A 21,849-nucleotide genomic window follows, 5' to 3' on the forward strand; every position below is an offset into this window, starting at 1 on the left:
CTTTTGCTGTTTGAGCTCGCAATCCATGGCCGTTGAGATCTCGAACTCGCTGCCTCCCGGCGAACTATGGACGATCTAGGCTTATGGCCATGGACAAGATCAGATTTGGAGACCCGACTCCAGTCTAGATTTGGACAAGCAACGACCACGAGCCACCGTGACGATGTAGGGGTGGCTCGGCCATGGACGAAGCCGACCACGAGCATAAGGTGAGCGACCATGGAGGAAGATAGAGCCCACCACAAGCACGACGGAGGGGAAGCTTCCTTCCCATTGCAATGCCAGTCCATGAGTCGTCGTTGCTCACGACGGGAGTTCTAGATTTGCAACCTAGCAGTCGTTGGCTTGGCCATGGACGGGGACCACAAGCCGAGGGCAGGCGACGATGGAGGGGAAGCTTCCTTCCCATTACAACGGCATTCCATAAGCCGTCGTTACTCGCGACGGGACTTACAGATCTGCAATCATGGCTCCAGTAACAGCGGCTCGTCCATGGCCGTGAGCGACGGTGGTCGACTTGCAGATCTACAACTCCGCTTGGCAGTTCTCTCCTTGAAACTCGGCATTGGCAACTCCGCCGGTGGCGACGGCGGAGGGAGATGGGGAGGTTGGGCTTGAGGTGGCCGGAGACGGAGGAGAAAGGATAGGTGGAGGTGAAAAGTGAGGTGGACTGAAATTTTTATGGTGTTTAATTAAATCCACGTCAGTATATATTTGTCAAATAAGGGTGAGCACGGTTCTAGGTAGAACCGAATACCGAAGAACCGGACCGATGGGTCCGATTCGGTTCTCGGTTTTAAGAGGCAGGAACCGCCGGTTCTCGGTTCGGGTGCCGGTTCCTATAGGAACCGGAACCGGGATTCCTAAAGCATAAAACCCTAAAAATTTCTGTCGTTCTTATGGTCTTCTCTCTCCCCGATACTTTCCCTCCTCTTTCTATCCTCAGTTCTCATCTCTGTCGTTGTCCTGTCCATCCTCTCCGCGACGCTGCATCTCGTTTCGTCTGCTGTCGCCGACTCGCCACCACCGGCCGCGGCTCAGCTCAGCTATTGCGAGAGTCTCCAACCCCGCCACGCCAACATTGTCCAAGGTTTGGAGAGCTTAGGCGTCAATTTGGTCCATGTGAGTAGTTATTCCCCTGCAATTGTGATCTCTGCCCTCCCCCGTTCCTCTCCTTTCCCGATGTTTCGATTCGCCGTTCGAAAGTCTCCCTTCGCTGTTGCTGTTGCTGTTGCTATGCTGATTTCATCTCGCGTCTCGCCCGTCGCGTCCTTAGTGTTGCTTTCTATTTTTTTTTTCTTTTTCCCTTTGAGGATTATCTCAGCGTACTGAGTGAGCGCGGTGGAGTGTAGAATTTGGTGATGGGGGCCCTGAAATTTGCTGCTGTCTCAGCGTACTGAGTGAGCAAAATGAGACCTGATAATGGTATCTCAGCAAGGAACAATAGTGGCAATGCCATGTGTTATTGATCCCTTTTGCAGCAAATGTCCCAGCGAGAATAGATTGCTTATTGAATTGAGAGAACATCAAGTTGGAAGGAGTTAGCACTCTTGAGCTCATACATAGCAATCAGTGGCCATAGGCTCAGAAAATGTAGTTGCTGCCAATTTGGCTGCGTGATCTCCAAGTTTCATTCTCGTTGTTCAGTTCATGTCAGCTCCTAAAGTTTCCAGGGCACATGTTTGAAAGTGTAATGAAGCTCCTAAATGGATGTTTCAAGAAGTGAACCCGTCGAATTTGTGCTGATTTTGGCGATTGACTTTGAACAATCGAAAGGGGTTGGGTGAAGAGCTGATTAAACGAAAATGATCTGATGATTCTGAAATAGGTTGTGATTGGGGCCTCCAAGAGTATGGTAGTGATAGTCTCATGTGTTTCCTTTATTGTGCTGGGCAGAGATGTCTCTTTCTATGGTGTGATAGAACTGAACAGGGGGCAAGCAAAAAAAAGAGGAGAGCAAGTTGAAAGAAGGTGATTTAAGAGATCATCAGCTACCTTTTACTAATTTACTGTGCATAGTAGCATCACATATTTCCTGCGTAGATTCGTCTATGTGCTTATATCTTGCTTTAGAACTACATGCCTTATGACACTAGAGTTGGCAACAGAGGGAGCAGTACATACAGGATATCCACAGGTCCGGGTGTTTTTGGCGGCTGTGATATATTGGCTTAAGCTATAACTTGTGCTCAAAGTTGAAGCCAAGAATTTTTTCCCTCCCAAACACACTTGGCTTTTTGCTTTTGGTACTTGCATTTAGCCTTGCCACTCCCGGAGGCCGACTTTGACGTTTTTAGATTCCATGAGATGTGAAAACTGATTAGTGGCCAAATAAATCACTCGCTGTTTGGGTATTAGTTTTTTTGCATTCAAATAACAGTATGCAGCCATGGGATGCGACTTTAACCAGCCAAGCTGCTTTTGGTCATGACTACATAATGACATAGCAATGTAGGTTATCATCCCTTTGCTGTGAACCCAATATAATAATAGTGTTAATTGGGAGTCTAGCTTATTGAAATGGGTTCATTTAAGATGTTTAAATTGACAGAAGCAGGATTAAGAGGAGTTGGTGATGTCCTCTTACACGGCAGCACATCCATCTTAATGCAGACTTTTGTTCCGTTTCCTCTCTTTTATTTAGTTGAATTTCTTGCCAAACAGCAGCCAAATCTATTTCCTCCATTGATAATTTTGTTCATTTTATATTCTCTTTGGTGAATGACAAACTTGTTCGGTATTGTTGCGTTCATTTTTATTTTGTTTAACTAAATATGAACAAAAAAAAAAAGAACTTGTTAGAGCTTGAAACCGGCCCTAGAACTTGTGATAGGGTAGACTCCAGGTTCCAAATTTCGATGGATAGGTTCCAGGTTCCAAAAAATGAGGAACCCGCATGCCGGGTAGGTTTCAGGTTCCAAGTGGAACCTGTAAGGTACTTGAAACCGCTCACCCCTAGTCAAATCGTAATTGGTTTAAGTTGAAGCAAACCAAGCTTTCAGTATTTGAACATTATGCAGTGCCTTTAACAAGTCCCAAAGTCAGCTAAACAGAGACCGCGAATACATAATAATTTCCCTCACGTTGCCCAAGCGTGGGTCCCTAGAAGTCAGTGTTCTTGGTCATACATAAAATGTGATATAGTCATGTGTAAAGTGTGATGTACATTGTTGTCTAATGTTTACAGGCCTATTGTGTGCCTCTGTGAGAGAAAGTGCGAGAGGGAGCGATGGCTTTGAGTGCGATCGCTTGGATGGCGATCACACTGGTTGTTGTGTTTCTGTCTCTCACATTCGCTCCGAATTGGTCCCTGGTGATTCTAATTCTTGTCGGAAATATTGCTCAAGCATTTGACAAAATAGGGAAGAAGATGCAAAAGGCCCTCTACGGACGTTTATCCGGTCTCTGGTTCGGGTTCGGGTCCGGTTGGTCCCGAGTCGGGTTCGGGTCCAGGTTCGGGTCCAGGTCAGGGTTCGGGTCCTGGTCATGATTCAGATCACCAAGCTCCTCGGGGTAATGCTACTCCGACTCCTCCGACTCCTCCGACTCATGATCTAGATGACGTGGAGGATCCGCCTGATGCTACTCCAGCTCAGTATCGTGCTGCAATTGATACTGGGGATTCTGCAGCCGATGCTTTGGGTATTGTGGTTGATGCTACTAGAAAGAAGAGAAGAGAGCCGGTAAGTTTTCTCTGCATCTTTTGGATTCGTGTTGTTACTTCAAGCTTCCATGACACTAAAATGGTGGAATCAGTCCTCTGCTTGCTGTTCGACCCAAAAAATGCTTAAAAATCGTCTAAATTGTTACATAGCTTCTTTTGACAAGAACCACCGAATTTGTGAATTCATTTATTGACATTTGAGTGATACGAATGTTTTGAATATTTTGGATATACAAAAGTCAAAATGCACGAGTTGTAAAGTTCAGTAGTCCGAGGTAAGGTTCGCCTCCATCCGAACCATAAGATTATATTTTGTTTTGGCCAGATGCATAAGACTTGGTCTGATCAACTATGTTTACTATGTGAAGCGGTTTAGTTTCCTTGATTTGACAGGGATTATCTTCAACCTCATCGTCATCGTATGCGTTCGAGTATGATGTATACTTGAATTTTAGAGGTCAAGATACTCGAGATGGATTCATAGATTACCTTTGCCAACGTTTGGTAGCTAAAGGGATCTCAATCTTCCAAGACGACCATGACATAAAAGAAACCTCTCGAAGGTAAACGAGGAGATCAAGCGGTCGAGGATCTTGATAGCCATCCTCTCCAAAAATTATGCTTCTAGTACATGGTGCCTCAGGGAACTGGTAGAAATGTGGAAGTGCAGAGAATCAAATAGACAAATTATTATGCCGATTTTCTATGATGTTAGTCCCTCGGAGGTGCAAGACCTAGATAGGGATTTTGGAAGATCCTTCAATAAACATGATGAGGGCGAAGTCGGCTCGATACCATCAAAACATGGAAGGAGGTTCTTCAAAAGATCGGGAAATTAAGTGGATATCACCCAAAAGGGTAATGCTTTTACTCTTTTCTTTATCTTGCCGAGATAAATTGGAAAAAAAAAGTGTAGGATGATGTGAAAATGAACACAAATCCTTTTAAATAAATATATATGTAATCATATTGATAATGATCGAAAATTCAACAATGCATAAGAATAGACTGTGTGGGTTGATTTAATTATTGTCGGTCCATTCTCCACTTTCATTTTTGTCTACTTTCAAATATTTTTGGTGACTTTCTTGTCATCCTCGTGCTTCATCACTCAACGTTTTGCAGGCGTGGGGGCAGGCACGTAGAAATAATTGTTGCACAGGTGGCGCAACTGTTGAATAGGGAGGACCAAGTTGTAACCGACAAACTAGTTGGATTTGATCTTCATGTTCAAGATATGATGAGAAAGCTTGGTGTAGCCTATAGCGAGGGACAAGCGGTCAAAGTACGAGGAGAAGAGGTACGCGTTGTCGGAATATGGGGTGCGCCAGGTACCGGAAAGACAACACTTGCACGGATTGTCTTCTACAAGATACATAAGTTGTTTGATGCATGTAGCTTCATTGATATTGGGTGGGAAGCAGTCCAGTTTTCAAGAGAGACTTTGATTGCTAACCTTCAAACACAAATATCTGCACCACTCGGATCTCCCAGTGGAAAGATTGAAGAAATAGCAAGTCTTCGTAATGTGAAGGTTCTCATTGTGCTTAACAATGTGGATATGCATGAACAAATTAAAACATTAGTTGGGAAGCTTACTTGGTTTGGTCCCGAAAGTAGAATCATTGTGACGACAAACAATAGAGAGGTTTTAAAGGCTATCGAAGTTGGAGCAGATGATTGTGGGACAGTTGAAGAGTATGAGGTTAAATCAATGGATCGTGGTGCTCCGTGTCCTGCCGGTGATGCTCTGGCTCCCACTGGAAAGAAGGGAAGAAATGCGGTTAGTTTTCTCTGCATCTTTGGGATTTGTATTGTTAATTCAAACTTCCTTGATATTTATACGGTGAAAACGGTTCTTTGCTTGCAGTTTGACCCAACAAATACTAAAATTGTTTACAATGTTCCAAATCTTCTTTGACATAAAAGATCGAAACTCTGAATTTTGAAAATCTCGGATCCTATCAAAACTCCAAGCACTATTGATATTGTACGCTGGGCTTGTTTAGTATTTTCGCTTTGTCCTACACTTTAAAATATTAATTAAATTTTGGAAGGATTCCGAAAAAAGTAATGTGTGAATTTATGTTTGCACATTTGAGTATTACGAGTTTTGAGTATTTTGAATTATTTACAAAAGTCAAAATGCGAAAGTCGTAAAGTTCCGATGCAATCTGCTTGTTGGGTAAAGTTCGCCTTCATAATAACCATAAAACTTCGTTTTTTTGTGGGCCAGAAGCATAAGACTTGGCCAGAAAAACTATGTTTACCATGTGAAGCGGTTTAGTTTCATTGATGTGACAGGTATCATCTTCAACCCCATCATCATTATCGGGAGTCAAATATGAAGTATTCTTGAATTTTAGAGGCACAGATACTCGCACAACAATCACGGATCGCCTTTTCAGATCATTGGTAGATGTGGGGATCTCGGTCTTCAATGAAGACAAAGAACTCCATGTCGAAAAAGAGATGGGGCCAGGGTTAAAAGAGGCAATCAAGCAGTCGAGAATCTCAATAGCCCTCTTCTCCAAAGATTATGCATCCAGTGAATGGTGCCTCATGGAGCTGGTACAGATGTGGAGTGCAGAAAATTAAACAGACAGACTGTTCTCCCAATTTTTTATAATGTTAGTCCCTCCGATGTAAGACACCAGGCTGGGTGTTTTGGAGAGGCCTTCAGTCTACACGAGAAAAGAGTCGACTCAGAAACCATCAAAAATGGAGGGAGGTTCTTGGAGACATCGCGGAATTACCCGGATATAGTGGGAAACTATATGAGGGGTAATGCTTTACTTCTGATTTCCTTTTTCTTTCCTAGATAAATGGAAAAAAAATTAGTGTAGGATGATGTGAAATGAACCCAAACCTTTTTGAATATTCAACGATGCATAAGAATAAACCGTGGTTCCCCCTTGCCAAGGTGGGTTGACTTAATTTTTGTCGGTCCATTCCCCACTTTGATTTTTGTCTACCTTCTAATATTTTCTGGTAACTTTCTTATCATTCTCCTGCTTCATCACTTACGTCATACAGGTACGAGGACCAGCTCGCCGAAGAAGTTGTTTTGCGTGTTGCACGGATTTTGAGGGATGATGGCCTAGCTGTAACTGGCAAACTGGTTGGAATTGATCTTCATGTTCAAGAGATGATGAGAAAGCTTGGTGTTGCACACAGCGAGGGTCGAGAAACTGAAGTACATGGAGAAGACGTGCACGTCATTGGAATATGTGGTATGTCGGGTGTCGGAAAGACTACACTTGCGAAGGTTATCTATAATGAGGTGCATACATTGTTTGAAGCATATAGCTTCCTTGAAGGTATTAGTGCGAAAGGAGTCCGGGTTTCACAACAATTGTTGATTGCTGACCTTCTAAACCTAGAACCTGTGCCACTTCAATCTGTCGACGAAGGGATTAAAAAAATAGAACGTCTATTTAGAAATAAAAAGGTTCTCATTGTACTTGACGATGTGGATGAGGATGAACAAATTAAAGCGTTAGCTGGGAAGCCTACATGGTTTGGTTCTGGAAGTAGAATCATTGTGACAATGAACAATAAAAAAGTTTTAAGTGCTTTCGACGTTGGAGCAGATGGTCGTGGGACAGTTGAAGAACACAAGATTGAACCAATGAGTGATTACCATGCACTACAACTCTTTCTTTATCACGCTTTTCAAGGAAATGCTCCCGAAGAAGTATCTGAGAATGACTCCTTGTCCAACGATATTGTCAAAGCTATTGGAGGGGTTCCTAAGGATATTGTGCATCATGCTTCAAATTTAGGCCGCAATATGGGTATAGATAGCTGGAGAAGTACTCTGGAACTATTGCAAGAACGTGGGAGGACGGGCGGGCTGCCCAAGTTGGTTATGCAGGAGGATCGGAGCTTGGAAATTCCTTTGAAGACAAGCAAACGGATTATAACTGGAGATATGGATTAGATTTCAGCCCATTGAAGGAGCATCGTGATCCAACGGATCCAATGAGGAGGAAGAGGCCCAGCACTTTTGGAGGTGTGAATTTTAAGTTTTTGTGTGTTTTGAATTTCCTACGTCTTTAATGCGTCTAGTTTCCATTTGTTTTAAATTTCCTGTAACTTTAATATTTCCTAGTTACCCCTATATATGTGTGGCACATTCTCCGGTGTAAAAATTCAGACTTGAGTTTGATAATATACTATTTTTTTTTCATCCCATGAGTGAATCCTTCAATTCGGTTCTTTATATATTTCTTTGGTAGTGCACCATAAAAGTCCTTTATCCTGGACGCTGAAAGACTCCTTTATAGTTTAGTGGAGTACTCCATCTATCCCTAATCTACTTTCCATCAAACACTTTCAGCTTCGAGAAAATGTTACATACCCTCGTAATTTTTACTCTGAACCATTCAGAGTGTGACACCTGTCCTCGGGCCCGCCACGTCTGCTTTCTCTTCTCTCCCACGTTGTTCCAATTCAAACCAACGCGTGGGTGGATGGGCAGGGCATTCTCTCTCCTCTGTCTTCTCTCTCCTCTTTGCTCTCTCTTCCTCCTCCGACGCTCGACTCTCTCTCTGCACTCTACCCAACGCACTGAAACCTTCCGGTCTAGCGATTCCTCCGATGACTGTCGCTCCCTCCCGACGACGGCCTTTCTCTCTCCACTCGGCAGCCTCATCTCAGGGCTCCATTCTCTTGGCGCACTTCTTCCTAAATCGCGCTCTCTCCTGATGGCCTATTTCGCTCGCCTCTCTCTGTTCCCTGACTCACGACCGAGAAGCAATCGCTCCACCCTGCTGGAAGCAGTCCCTCAAGAAGCCCTAAATCTGCGACCGCAAGTCAGGTTCGATTTTATTTCCCGGTTTTTATGTTCGCATCTTTGTTTTGGGGGAGAAAGCTTGGTCAAAATCTGTGACCAGAAGTTCGCTGGTTTATTGCTTCTGATTCTAAGCGCAGCAACGCGAGAAAGCTTAGGCGAACCATTGATGACAAAACGACAGTGATTTAATTTGCTTGCTGTCCGACCATTGTTTTGTGCAGATACTTGAGCACTTGGTAGATCTCAAGTCTCCTTGGAACGGCCCCGATGGAAGGCCGGTCATGCATCGTTTGGTCGACTTGACGGCAATAAGCAAAAGGTAAGACAAGGACTCTGCTTAATTCTGATGATTCATGACTTGATGCTGTCATCAAGTGCATCGTTTGCTGCAATGTTGTTCTTACATAAGCGAACATTTTACAGATGCTGGTCTCACCAGTCTAAGGATGGCAGCATATATCTGAGATGTCGCTCAATTATTTGCCTCTACATTTAGCATTGCCTAGACTCTTTCAATTATTTACTTGAATTTTAACAGTACTAAGCGGCCAATTTTTCCAATAATCCAATGGCTAATTGAGTCTACTAACTGTAGCAATGTAAGGGTGTTAAATTGATGTTTCGTCGTTCATAAATAATTGTTAATCTAGCTTTGTCGACTGACATAATCTGGTGATACTAGACATGTTCAATAGCTCTTTTGTCCATCTCATGCATTGATTACAGGGTGAATTTTGTTTTAGTTTTGACATTTGCCGTCTTTATGGTGCTAATTGTTTGTAGGGAGAGTTATGATATCCGGAAAGTTGGATTTCATACTTTTTGACTGTTGTAAAGATGATTAACTTTCTTCTTACTGAATAATGAGTCTAAAGGCTCTAAAATTATGTTCTTTCCATCTGAGATGGAAAGATTTGGCTGTTATTCTGGTATGGTTAGGCTTTCTGGCCATTAACTCTTTAGTGGTTTTGGAGTGCAGGTGGAGGCTTGTAGAGATAGATGCTGACTTATCAAACTTGAGCTCAGAAACGAAGCATGTTATGTCTCTTATTCATCCTGCTAATACTTACATGGTACTGTTGTTAGACAGTTCTTGTACTGTCTTTCTATTAAAATGTGAAGGATGTGTTTATCACATGATGTAGACATTATACATATTCTCATTTGTGAACATACGTTATAGTCATTAATTCTTCATGTTTAAATGTCACTAAAAATTTTCCTCCTTCCTCAAAATTGTCAAAATTCATGTACTGCTTCACCATGGTGGAATTAAATTTCACCTCATTTTGCAGGACCTGAATATTGGAATAGCTTTATGGCTGGCTGCTGGTGGTGATGGGTGGGTGTATGAAGAAAGAGAGAATGAAAATGACGAGGATCTTCAACTTCATAATTACAAGAGCCATGCCAGAATTGTCCTCGTTGGTTCTGGTGCTTATGAGCAGTGTGCCAGCTATGGCAGACATAAAACAAAATATAAACATGGAAGGTATTGCTTTGAATAAATCATTCTTGCATCGGGCTAGCAGTACATTCAGGATTGGTCTTTCTTCTAAATTCGCTTAGATCATTGCGTGCTCTTGTGTTTAAATGTGGAAAATATGCTGGGTTTACTGACCATACTTGCAATTTGACATATGCCATATCCATATGTCAGCTTTTGCATTCGTCATCCAGGATGATGATGATGAAGCCTGTCTTTGATTATCATCTGCCTTTTCATCTACTAGTCCCCTTCAATAGTTGTTCCCCTCTCAACATGCATATATGTAAATGTTCTCCTTTGTCGGCTCCTATAAGTGTTTACGTGGAACTGTGCATTTACATTTATATTTCTGATATTTTTAGTCATTTCCTAAATACATGATTGGTAATTAAAGGTTCCATGATTTGTTTCTCTTGCTTTATGAAATTTGTGGTTACAATTTGTTTCTCTTGCTTTATGGAATTTGTGGTTACGTACCAATGATGAGATGATTCTTTTGATGCATCTTAATGTAGGTTCATGAAATAGCAATGGTCTCAGCTATTCAGGAAACACAGAAGTACAATGTTAGAAGTTTTAATGATTATATGCTGAAAGTATTGGAGGTTGCAACTCGTAACTCAATTATATAACATTCCAAATTGCTATCTCCACTTTTTCCAGCCCTGGTTTCTAATGGGTGCTGTGCTGTCTGACAGGATGATTGGCAAAAGGAAAAGCATGATTTTCTTCAGAGCTTAAGCTGGATATCATTATTAGCGAAGACTAACATCATTGATTCAGGCTGTGGAGGTGCTCGTGTCCCCCAAATAGCCTCAACAGTTTCAAGCCCTCAAGTTTTATCTGGTCCTTCAGGCATGGAGATTGTAGCTGTAGCTGTAGCAGACAAGTGTATTCTTGAGAAAAGAGCTTCTATTGTGGTGTTGCGAAGGACCTTAACAGTGCCAGAAAGCATGCCTTGCCATTTAAAGTAATGAAAGTTTGGTTTTTATTTATCTTTAATAGTTATTGCTGCTCATTACATCTTTTTGTTTACTAGGCATTGAATTTGTGCTGGGGCAGTTCTAAGATTCTAACATAGAAGCACATCTTGATCACAGTTTATTGTTATTTGCCTGCCAGCTGGCACCGTTAGCATATGTATTTGAGAAACTTACCATTAGTCATTATTTGTACTTCTTGTTCTCTGCCTTGTAATGGTTGTGTCATGAGTGTGTTTGTTAGATTTATGATGCCGTGTATACATTTGAATTAATGCTCTTTCACTAAATCTATTCAACTTTTGCATGATATGGGCATAATCTCTCTCTGTTATTGTTCAAATTTCAACCCACTATTGCTTTCAAGGGTGCTTATGAAAGTCTGGGTATTAATACATCTAGGGGAAAATCGGTCAGTATGCAGAAAATATGGCTTATCATTCAGGTTTGGCTCTGTAAATCTTCTTAACTACTTCTCCATGCCATTTCATAGCTCCCTTTTCTTCTTATGCCATAGAGATGTAATGGTTTGTGCAATAATTTGCTTGGCACTTGTGGATGAGGATTCAGTTATTCGGTGGAATGTTTCAAAGAAGATGGCATTGGTAATTGGTGCAAGGCGGCACCTTGAGTGGGGGCATCAGAAGTACATTATGGACATGATACTAAGTCATCCTGCACAAGTATGAAGTCATAATTTTTACCTTTCTTGACATTTTGGTTCCATGAAACTTCTATGGCAAAAGCTTTTTGTTTATGTTTAGACTCAAAAGTAGAATTACTGCTTCGGTCATATTTGGAGATAGCTCTTGCTTGCATCATATAGTAATCGAACTTGACCTTTTTGAAGCAGTATTCAAGGAGCTGGAGCTCTCCTTGTCCAGCTTGTCCCTAACAGATTTCAAGGCATTAACATATTAAAATGTATTTATTGAGTTAAGTGCTCATTATTTTGCCCTCCTGCTCTTTCTAGGCTGCTCTCGACTTTGATGTTGGTGATGCTCGAAGGCAGCCACCTGTTGACACTTGACACCATGTGGCAGCAAGTTATGAATGCGTCCCTTTTGTATTCCATTTTCTATTTTGGTGGCGAAGTCAATACCATAAGAATGTAGAAATTTGGTGTATCATGATGAAGTCCTCATTTTCGCTGGGGCACAATAGAAACTGCTGATGTTTTATTGAGATTCAGAGTCTTTTGGTTGAGATGACGGTGACTTATGTTTCAGCTATCCTGTCTTTCGGTATATGAACCATTAGAGGAAGAAAAATATTTAAGATAAGAAGTATTTTGTTTTGTTTTTTATGTTAAGAGGGTGTTTTTAGGCTGTCCTATTTTCTTGGGATATTGCTGATTGCAGTTGCTTTATAAGCATGGAATCCTATGCCTGTAGCTGACTTATTTTACACGTCTTGTTTCAACAGATATACTTTTGCTTGAGAACTGGGTATGACAATGAAGCAAGAGACGTTGCCTTGTCATCCCGTAGTGCACATCAGTTTGCACCTCTGGTACTATTTGTTTACTGCCTAAATGTACTGATTGTTGTTCTTCCATAATGGTTACTTGTTATTGGCTGCTCACAGAATGGATAAATACTGGAGGTATGGTTTCTACTGAGACAGTGGCTACTGCTTCAGAAGAATGTGAAAAGTTGTTAAGAATGGGTGATCGGGTGGGTCGAGCTACGTATGATAAGAAAAGGTTGTTACCATATGCCATGATATCTGGTTCTCGAAGGCTTGTCGAAAGGCTGCTGAGAGATCTATCGGCACTTTTCACCACCATTGTGGTTTAAACTGTCAGTCATCAAGGAGTTCCCTCTGGGAGGTTTATCTGCTATCCTTAGTGAGAGTTCAGTCCCCTATAGTTTAGACGATTTGCAGGCTTACCTAAATAAGTTTGCTGCATCATACTATACCAAAAATGGGAAGGAGCCTCTTGTATACCCATATATTCTGCTCCTAAGCATCCAGTTCCTACCCGATATCCTCTATTTGTCTAAAGAAGCAGGAGATGAAGGGTACAACGGTGGTGCCACTCACATAGCTATCATTTTTGCCGACCATGGCGTCCTTATGGAAGGTACAGGGGCAGGATCAGAGTTTGGTGTAATGGATGCTTATGCAGAAGCATCTAGCATGATTCGACAGCATGGTCTTCATATTTACGTCTTTCAAATATTATGCACAGGCTGCTGCTGCAGTGGGTGGTGGATGACTATTTTGGACTGGAAGGGGAAATGCAGATCAGCAGAGACAGAGAAGTTTAATGCTGAAACAACTCCTCACAGAGCTGTTATTTCGAGATGGTGGGATTTACTTTTGGCTTGGTTCAAGAGGTTCTGGGGAAGAAGGTGAATTGATAAGGTTTGTACTGGACGTATAAACAAGACAACAAATTATGCTTGAAGCTGCTCAGCAGTGCTTGGAAGCTGGGATATATGACAAGGTATGGTCTTTCTCCCCGTTTTCCTCCCTGTGTAAAATTTACTTAATGTTGGACTGTGGTGTTTCCAATCGTATCACTGAACTTTGACTTCAATTGCCCAATGTCAGCTAATTGCTGACATGGTGGCCACGTGACCATGTGTATACTACATCGGTACTTTGCTTGAAAATTGACTGGATTTTGGTCAAAGTGCATAAATTGTAAAGAAATAAAAGTTCTGGACATGAGATGATCAAAACTAAAGTTCAGCGAGCTGTTAGCAATATCCACTCAAGTTCAGTGACTGCTGATGGAATTTGCCCTTTCTCCTATTGCTTTTATGGAGTCACAAGTGAAATAAGTTTTCAATGAACCTTTGAGAGCCAAAGTACTTTGATTGACTGTGTTTGTTCAGAAATTATCTTTTCGAGGTGATTCATGTTCTGCTGATCATTGTTTCATTGGCTACCCAGAAACAAAAGTAAATGTGTTGTGATATAATTTATTGAGTTGGAACAAATTTTTATACATATAGGGAGGGAGGGAGGGAGATCATTTAGCTTGTGTAAATAAATTAGCAGTAGTTCATTTTCTTATTTACTCTACCTTAGTTCACTCTTTATGTGTAGCTTTTCATGGAGATCTAAATTTTCATCTTCAATACTGTTCCATTTATATCATCCTCCATTGCTAAATCTAGAATTTTAATGGATATTTCATCTTGGGATAATATCGAATCTAGTATGGTCTTAATACCCTTTTCCTTTGCTTATTCTTTCCTTTAATTAAATCAGTCAATAGAGATTCTGAAGAGGATTGGGGCATTCTCAATGGCCCTGGACACCAATAAAAAATGCCTTTCAGACTCGAAGTGCTCTTTGATGTGGACGGTTGGATGGTGAAGGCCAGACGGCTGGCTTGATTCATTCTGGAAACGAGATTTTGGAGACCTACAAATATAGTCCTGAAATCAGGTAATCTCTTGGTAGCTGCTGTCTGTCTTCTAAGTGGCAGTTTCCTTTTGGGTGGACTATTTTCATTCTTTTTAAAGCTTCTGTCATGCTAGATCGTTTATTGCTGCAGCATGATGAAACTGGAAAATTGGTCCATCATTTAGATTTCACCTATTCTAAATATTTCCTTACCTGCTGCCATATTATTGCATAATTCAAATGGCTTGCTTCAGTTTGGGCACTAAGGCTGTGCTTTGTGACTAGAAATAACTTATTCATTTACTCTTAATGTGGACACACAAGTGTTAGAGAGGCGTTGGGGCTTGTCAACTGTATTAATCATTTATGAAGTTAATTGTCCCCCTTTTTTTTTCCACGGTTAGACATTTACTTCTCAGTTGCATAATTCCCGCAGTCCTGATTAGAGAGTGTTATGGAGCAACAAACAGTGTTAGGACAGCTTGAGGCGATATTATCGATATACAAATTGGTGAGAGCAGGTCATTATCTGGATGCTTTGAGGGAGGTTGCCAAACTTCCATTTCTTCCATTGGATCCACGAACACCAGATGTTACGACAGATGTCTTGCAGAACTTATCTCCATATGTCCAAGCTTGTGCTCCTGAACTCCTAAAGGTTTCTCTTAGTTGTATGGATAATGTGCCCGATTCCAATAGATCACTCCTTGCTCTAAGAGCCAGGGCAAAGTGGGCATTTGGATTTTTAAACGGTTCAGTTTTTTTTTTTTTTTTGCTCCAAAGCAGACTATTGTACTTTCCTTGCCACTTTGGGATATCTTCATAGGTTATATTTGATGGAAAAAATCAACTGAAAGTCAACATTTATGCTCCCTTTTTTTTCGGATGCGAGTAACCAAGGGATGACTTTTGCATATACACAAAGTGATTCTGAAGAGAAATGTTGGGCTTTGGAGAGGATTAATCCATGATCTTCACCATCTGCTTTGATAAAATTAGCAATTCAGAGCATTTCCAGTGGTTTTTTTAACACCAACACTTTCAGTTGATGTTATTTGCATATAATCTGTTATTTTTTTAACAGCATGCTTAAAAAGTAAGCCTATTGAATTTGGACAATCTTGATGTCACGATTTTGAATCTGGGAATTCTAGCAAAGCTATAACTTTGATTATACTAAGAGTCAACTTTTTGGGGGGCTCATGATGTGCATAATTTTTGCTTAATGGTACAGAAATTCTGCTAATGGGTTGTTGTTTATGCTTTGTAGAGTTATAGATGAGTCGGGCTCGCGGAGCCGATATGTGCATTGTAGTCTTTCTCTTATCCACATTTCAACGAATATGCGTGTGTATGACATTGATTGTCTTGGATTACTGATTTAAAAATTTCAACATTTTAGTGCACACAAGGGAACCGACAATTTGAGATGGTGATATCCAATTCCTACCCCCAACTTTGTTGCAGTGACACAAAAGGAAATTGGAGGAAGAGGATGAAGCGCTTACTAAATCAATAGTATTTCATATCAGTTATTTAATATCACAGCATTTTGCATCACTAACAGCCAGTTTTCTATTAATTAATACTATTACTTAAGAGTCTTTGTGACAATTGTATTCTGGTTGTAACTTCTGCAGAAATTGATCTTAGGTTCACATTGCTGTATTAAGGAGTGCTACAAGACCAGGAAGATCTTTGTTTCTGTATGTGTTTGCCTCTCTGTACTTGGGCTAACATTTTAGTCTAACAGTCATGGATATTGAGTACACTAAGGATTGCAGTTGTGTCTGAAGAATCTATACTGGGTAAATGTGTTGATGCTAAGTGGCAACTGGGCAGGTTGAGTTGCGATAAACTGCTTATGATGTTAAATTAACAAATTGATCTTTGTTTTCTTGTGATAGGAAGCAAGATGCATGGCTTTTCTATTCATCTGGTTTAATTATGTTGTGCTGCTGATGCTTCCTGACCCTTTGCTATTGATTAAATAAGGTTTTGTCTTTTCTTCTTGTCAGCTCGATAAGCTTACTGACACAATGCCAGCCGGAGTCACAGTTGAAGTTCATCATAGAGGCCTGGCAACAGGTTTTATTACTTAATTCAACTTAAATATGATTTATGTGATTTTCAGTTTGGAATGTAAATACAGCTGTTATATAGGTTAAAATCTGATGGAGTGTTTTTGATTTATTATCCTGACCTGCTTCTGTGAAACTAAATTAGGCTCTTTTGATGTTTGCAGATAGTTGAGTGTAGGCGAGTGCTCGAGTGGACATATGCATATGGTTATTATCTACCAGAATATGATCATGCTAAGAAACAATTTTTTGAGTATTTGCAAGGTTTGTATTGGAGAGTAGGATTGTGGGTAGACAATGGCCATGCATATCCTTCTTGTTTTCCTTTTTACTTAGATGAAATGGTTTCTTTACCAGGTGAGGCGGAGTCCGGATTGGAAAGGCTTCATCAGTGTGCAGAGAAGGAACTTCACCAGTTCCTTAGTGATGAGAATCCTTCTAGTAACTTTAATGACTTCCGCACCAAGTTAGCTGGACTTACCAGGTATCTTCTTGTCAGATTCAATTTTCATAATTACTCTAGTAAAATATGTCTGGTACAAATTACAATTGTGTACAGTCAATTTTATTTAGACTTGAGTCCCTAGATATCCATCTATGAAATGGGAAATAGTTAGGCTACAATTGAAAAAAAGTGTCTCGTCAAGGAGGGGGATAGGCATTCTGTCATATAGGCGAATGCCTGCCCATTTTGATTCTGAATAGCACATGAAAATACTAATATTGGAATTGGTGATTACATTCCTTTCGCCAAAAAAATGTGCTTTATCGTTTCTGGAGAGCATGATATGTACCAATGAGCAGCTTCTTCCTGATAAATTAGTGTACGTAATATTCCTGCGCAATCTTCTTTTTGGCTTCATATATTATGTAAAAAAAGTTCTGGCGAAGTTCATGACTCATCCTGAGCATAGGATTCGTATTTCTAATCCTGCTCTTTATTGTCAAGCTTTCAAAGTTTACTTTATGGAATAACATTGACTCTGCAGTTTGTTGTTAACTTAAAAGCTGATTCGAGCCAAAAGCATTCTCACTAGTTCTTTTGACTGGATTTTTATGCTAAAATGATTGTTGATTCGAAAGTCAAACCTGGACAGTGGACTTACCAAGAATATGATCTTCCAGTGCATATGGCATTGGTTGGTTGTTATAAGGCTGTTGGACTGTTACTTGTTTATTTATTTAAGTTCATAGAGTATTAGTGGGAAACAATAATTCTTGGAGCTGTTTTCCCATCACAAACACGTCTCTCCTTTTATTAAAAGATCGGTGGTCCTCTTTACTTCAGCTGCAATGTAGTTTACGTAGACACTTTAATAGCCTCTGTTGTGACTTTTAGAAGTAGCACCCATGTGTGCACATAGACATGCGTTTTGACTTTCTTACATCTGTTTTTGTTGCTACAGTGTGACCAGAAACTACTTTGACAACCTCGTGAGAGCATTGGAGAATGGGCTATCGGATGTGGATTCCCATGCTGGTTGCAGCAGGGCAGCGAGCTCTAAGAATGGAGGGAGCAGCAAGGCAAGTAGAGGTGGTGGAAGGGGAAAAGGAACTACCAGCACTCGAGCTGGTTCCAGCCGAACTGATGACGTGTCTCATTGGTCCTGCGATCATTGCACGTATGCTAATGTTAAATCTGCAACCACTTGCCAGATGTGCCAGCATCGCAAATGAGGGCAGTGATGGGAAAATTTACAGAGAAGGATGGTTTTCTCCAGAAACACGACTTTCATGGACAAGGAACCAGTTCAAGCGCATGGGCAGTGTCCTATAAAGGGATTATTGGTATGAATCGTTCAAGTTCCCAGCGACATATCAATTATTAGGAGGCTCAACTGTTGGTGTGGTGTGCTGACTGATTCAAGCATGAGCAGCAGCAGCTTTTGGCCTGTGTTTACTCCTGTCGTGTGTTGATGGTGGCGTCCTATAATGCCGGCCCATGTATATAGGCTGTAGGGTTTCATTGTCGGTACTGTACTAATTTGGCAAAGGAAATGAAATAGTTGTCACCAATCAATTAATATTTCATCTATTTGCTGCTGGAAGAGGCAAATGTACTCCGTTTTGTCTTATATTTTGCATATTACTTTGTCTATTGGGGCTCATCTGATCCTTTTTTTGAAAGGAATTACTTCGGAGTTTGTATTCTGTTGGATGCGTGGGGGCGCTCTCACTTAGATGGTTCGAAAAACCAAAAGGATGATTCTGCTTGTGTATGGTGTGCTTCAAACAGAGAATTTTTTTGAAGTATAATTGCAGTTCTCATATGAACGTGCACAGTCAACACAAACACATGGGTTCAGTCATTTATTACATGAAAAAGCAATGTACTTTTAATGGGAACATGGCACGTTTGTGGACAACAGCAATAGTTGCTTTGAAGCTTGGATGGGTCTCTTATGAGCTTTATTTGAATGTTGCGAAGCATATAGAGCTATATATCTTAATTTTAATAGATTAGTCTTAATTTTAATAGATTCCTGGTATCGATGGATGGGCTCAAGTTGTTTGGTTTATTTGCAATATTCAAGTTACGATTTGAAATTTTGATTTATATGATTAAATATCTAATGCTGCGTTTGGTTAGTATATCTGATATACATGCCTAGATGAAATTATTCAACATATTCTATTTGAACGACAGGCGATGTGTATGGAGGGGCTCAAGAGGTGAATTCACTTCATGAAATTGACAAATGTGGCTTGAGTTTTACAATATAACTTGTGTTCCGTATTCAAACTTGCGGCAATTTCACTTGATATGAGCTAGAAGATCTAGTATCCTATGATGTGAGATTTGCAAGTTAATATGCGACTTTACGATGACATCACTTTGCATTTAACACCAAAAACCATCTGCTCATGGAGATTGTCAGGTTGCCGCAATATGGGGCTTCAAATTCCTTAAGTTGATTAGGATAGGCATTGCAAACCGACTCTGATTAGTAATTTCAATTGATTTTCCCTTTAATTACGGAAAATAAAAACATAAATAGAGAATTTGAATGCCAAGCGGCGTAGGAATCTGACTCTTTAGACCCCATTTATTCAAAATTGTCACATCATTTATGACACTGCAGTAGCAAACCAATGCAATGATTTTGTATAATGCCTCCTTCCCAATACCCTTTTGATGAGACTACGATTTTGTTTCTTCTCGGTTCATCTGGATCAGATTAAGAAGCCATGGGTGGAACATCTTTTAGCTTGTGAGGGAAGTAAAACATATTTTAGCCTCTGAGGGAAGAAGGTTTGTCTTTGAACATCTTACTGGCTAAGCCCATTCAGCATTGCTCTTGAGTACTAGCGTGGAGCCATTTTCCAGTCCATGCCCGTTTTCATCATGGCCTTGAATTCATCATAACTGATTCGACCATCCTAAAATACATCCACCACAAAATGAGGACTCTATTTCGCATATGAACAAGATTACACATATTCCAAATTGCAGGTTGTTTTGCTTATGTATTACCTTATCTAGATCAGCATTGAAAATGATGTCTTCAAAAAAAATTTCATTGTTCGGACCAAGATTGTCATCTATCAAAGCTTCTTTCAACTCATCGAATTTAATATACCCGCTTCAATTCTTGTCAAAGAATTCAAAAGCTCGAGTAAGGTGTCATCGCTGCCAATCCTTCTCAAGTGGACTGACATAGTCACAAACTCCCCACAGTTCAGCGTTCCGCTTCCATCTTCATCAGCCTGTTCTCATATAAGATGGAGTTCTATTTTTAGATGCTAATACAAGAAATTGTGACTCATCAAATTATCGGAAACCCACTTGATTTTGCAAGAAGTTCTATCAATTATGTGAAATGGTGATACAACCTTATGATCAAATCTTTGACTAACTGATGAAAAACATATTTCCGTATTATGTAATCCATTCTTAATCTTCCAAATGCCTTGCAATTTAAAGCAAAATCATGCACTTCACAGCATACAATGCGTCGACATGGAAGAAGATAACATAAACCGTGTCAAAAACAAAATGTGCTAAGCTGTTGAATAGGTGATCTTACTGCATCCATCAGCATCTGCACATCAGGATCAGCAACTTGCTGTCCATACTTGTGAAGGCCATGTTTCAACTCTTCAAATGTCAGATCTCCATTTTTATCGGTGTCCATCACGTGGAACATCTCTTTGATATGATCCACTTGCTCATCAGGCAAATTGTCTGCTACTACCTACATTAACAATGCGGGAAACACAATTCGAGTTTAACTTTGCACTAAGAACAGCAATGAAATCCAACAAGGCAATGTTCAAGGACTCACTCTGAGAACTTTCATCTTGAACTTATTCATCAAAGAGAATTGCTTTATCCTCGTCTGGACATTTTGTCCTAGTGAAACGTTGGGAGCCTTGTCCACAGTCTGTATCCACTTATGCTCTGCATGAGTCAATCAAAAATACAACCTTTAAACTATTTGTCGCAAGGACCACCTTACGAGCACCTTCTAGCGTGGGTTCAAATATCTTTGCTTGAAGATCTGTAGGCAAATTAGCATATATCGGGCATATAATGAGTTCGGCAACCTATGCTTCAAAAGCTCTTCCATTGCTTCAATTTCCTCTTGACTGATAAGAAAAATCAAAATATCACCACATGGTTGCTGCACATGTATTTGAAGAGCAGTAACAATAGCTGCATCCAAGTAATCGCGGGTGCACCGGTGTGAAGAATTTCAATTGGATACCGCCTTACTGGATATCTAAATATCAGGATGGAGTGAAAAAAATCACTGAACTTCTCTGCATCTAGTTTGGCACTTGAAATAAGCAACTTCATATCAGGCCTAAAGCGAGCAATATCCTATTAGGTGACGACCATAGAAGTCAGAAACTGATAAAAAGGTAACTTGACATCAGGCCTCAAGCCGGGTTGAATTCTTAGAAAGCTAATTTAGCAGCAAGCTAGAGATTAGGACTCCTTCTGCCTAACTCAAGTGATGCCACAAAAAATTACAATTCACAATCGTGAACTCATTTCTAATGTGTTTGCTTTATCTAAAAAAGGATTTGGAATGTGTTATTGCACGTCACATGTAAATATAGACTTCCCTCAACTTCGCATCTCAAAAGTTAACATTGAAAGATGGATACTTTTGAATTGGCTTTTTCAGCTTGCTATTCCTATTCACTTTGAGCATTCAATGGTCTTATGAAAACCAATGACCTTTAAACCCATTCAGAAAAGTCTACACCATGGAAAATGTCACAACCTAAAAAGAAATAAGGAGCAGCCATCATCCAAGCAAGGAGACAATATGTAAATAATCAATAATAAGGAGTCATATATACCGCATCACTTTGTTCAAGAAGACTTGGAGGGCCTCGCTTAGAAGGCTTCCAAACTAATTCCACTAGTTCAAGCACTTCAGCAGACCAAAGTGGTGTCTCATGGAAAACTTTATCAACATTTCCTTGCGACAATTTGTTTGTAGTTTTGGAGTGCCTCACTT

General features: G+C 40.4%; 2 protein-coding genes and 2 pseudogenes across 2 annotated transcripts in view; 3 read left to right on the top strand and 1 right to left on the bottom strand.

Annotated features, from left to right (window-relative positions):
* The first annotated feature begins 3,558 nt into the window (after positions 1–3,558).
* Positions 3,559–7,856, top strand: LOC108959342 (disease resistance protein RUN1-like). Its single transcript, XM_039313445.1, has 5 exons — positions 3,559–3,683; positions 4,790–5,447; positions 5,969–6,235; positions 6,300–6,448; positions 6,701–7,856. The coding sequence occupies exons 1-5, from the start codon at positions 3,559–3,561 to the stop codon at positions 7,605–7,607; spliced, it is 2,106 nt and encodes a 701-aa protein (XP_039169379.1). The 3' UTR covers positions 7,608–7,856.
* Positions 7,857–8,373: 517 nt separating this feature from the next.
* Positions 8,374–11,136, top strand: LOC104445043 (annotated as a pseudogene).
* Positions 11,137–11,340: 204 nt separating this feature from the next.
* Positions 11,341–18,471, top strand: LOC104415472 (annotated as a pseudogene).
* A 1,431-nt stretch (positions 18,472–19,902) lies between these two features.
* Positions 19,903–21,849, bottom strand: part of LOC104415481 (calcium-dependent protein kinase 24-like) — a 7,147-nt gene continuing 5,200 nt past the window's right edge. Inside the window, exons 2-4 of the mRNA XM_039313446.1 lie at positions 20,662–20,777; positions 20,404–20,571; positions 19,903–20,083 (exon numbers count right to left, since the gene is read on the bottom strand). Of these exons, the coding sequence (XP_039169380.1) occupies positions 19,934–20,083; positions 20,404–20,571; positions 20,662–20,777 (434 nt within the window). The 3' untranslated portion in view covers positions 19,903–19,933. The remainder of the gene's footprint in view (positions 20,084–20,403; positions 20,572–20,661; positions 20,778–21,849) is intronic.

Source organism: Eucalyptus grandis, chromosome 5 (genome assembly GCF_016545825.1).
Source record: "Eucalyptus grandis isolate ANBG69807.140 chromosome 5, ASM1654582v1, whole genome shotgun sequence".
In the NCBI taxonomy this organism is placed as follows: domain Eukaryota; kingdom Viridiplantae; phylum Streptophyta; class Magnoliopsida; order Myrtales; family Myrtaceae; genus Eucalyptus; species Eucalyptus grandis.

Coding starts and splice junctions, on each gene's coding strand:
- LOC108959342 (XM_039313445.1), top strand. CDS start 3,559: ATGACGTGGAGGATCCGCCTGATGCTACTCCAGCTCAGTATCGTGCTG. Junction 3,684..4,789: donor GAAAGAAGAGAAGAGAGCCG/GTAAGTTTTCTC, acceptor AACGTTTTGCAG/GCGTGGGGGCAGGCACGTAG. Junction 5,448..5,968: donor GAAAGAAGGGAAGAAATGCG/GTTAGTTTTCTC, acceptor TTGATGTGACAG/GTATCATCTTCAACCCCATC.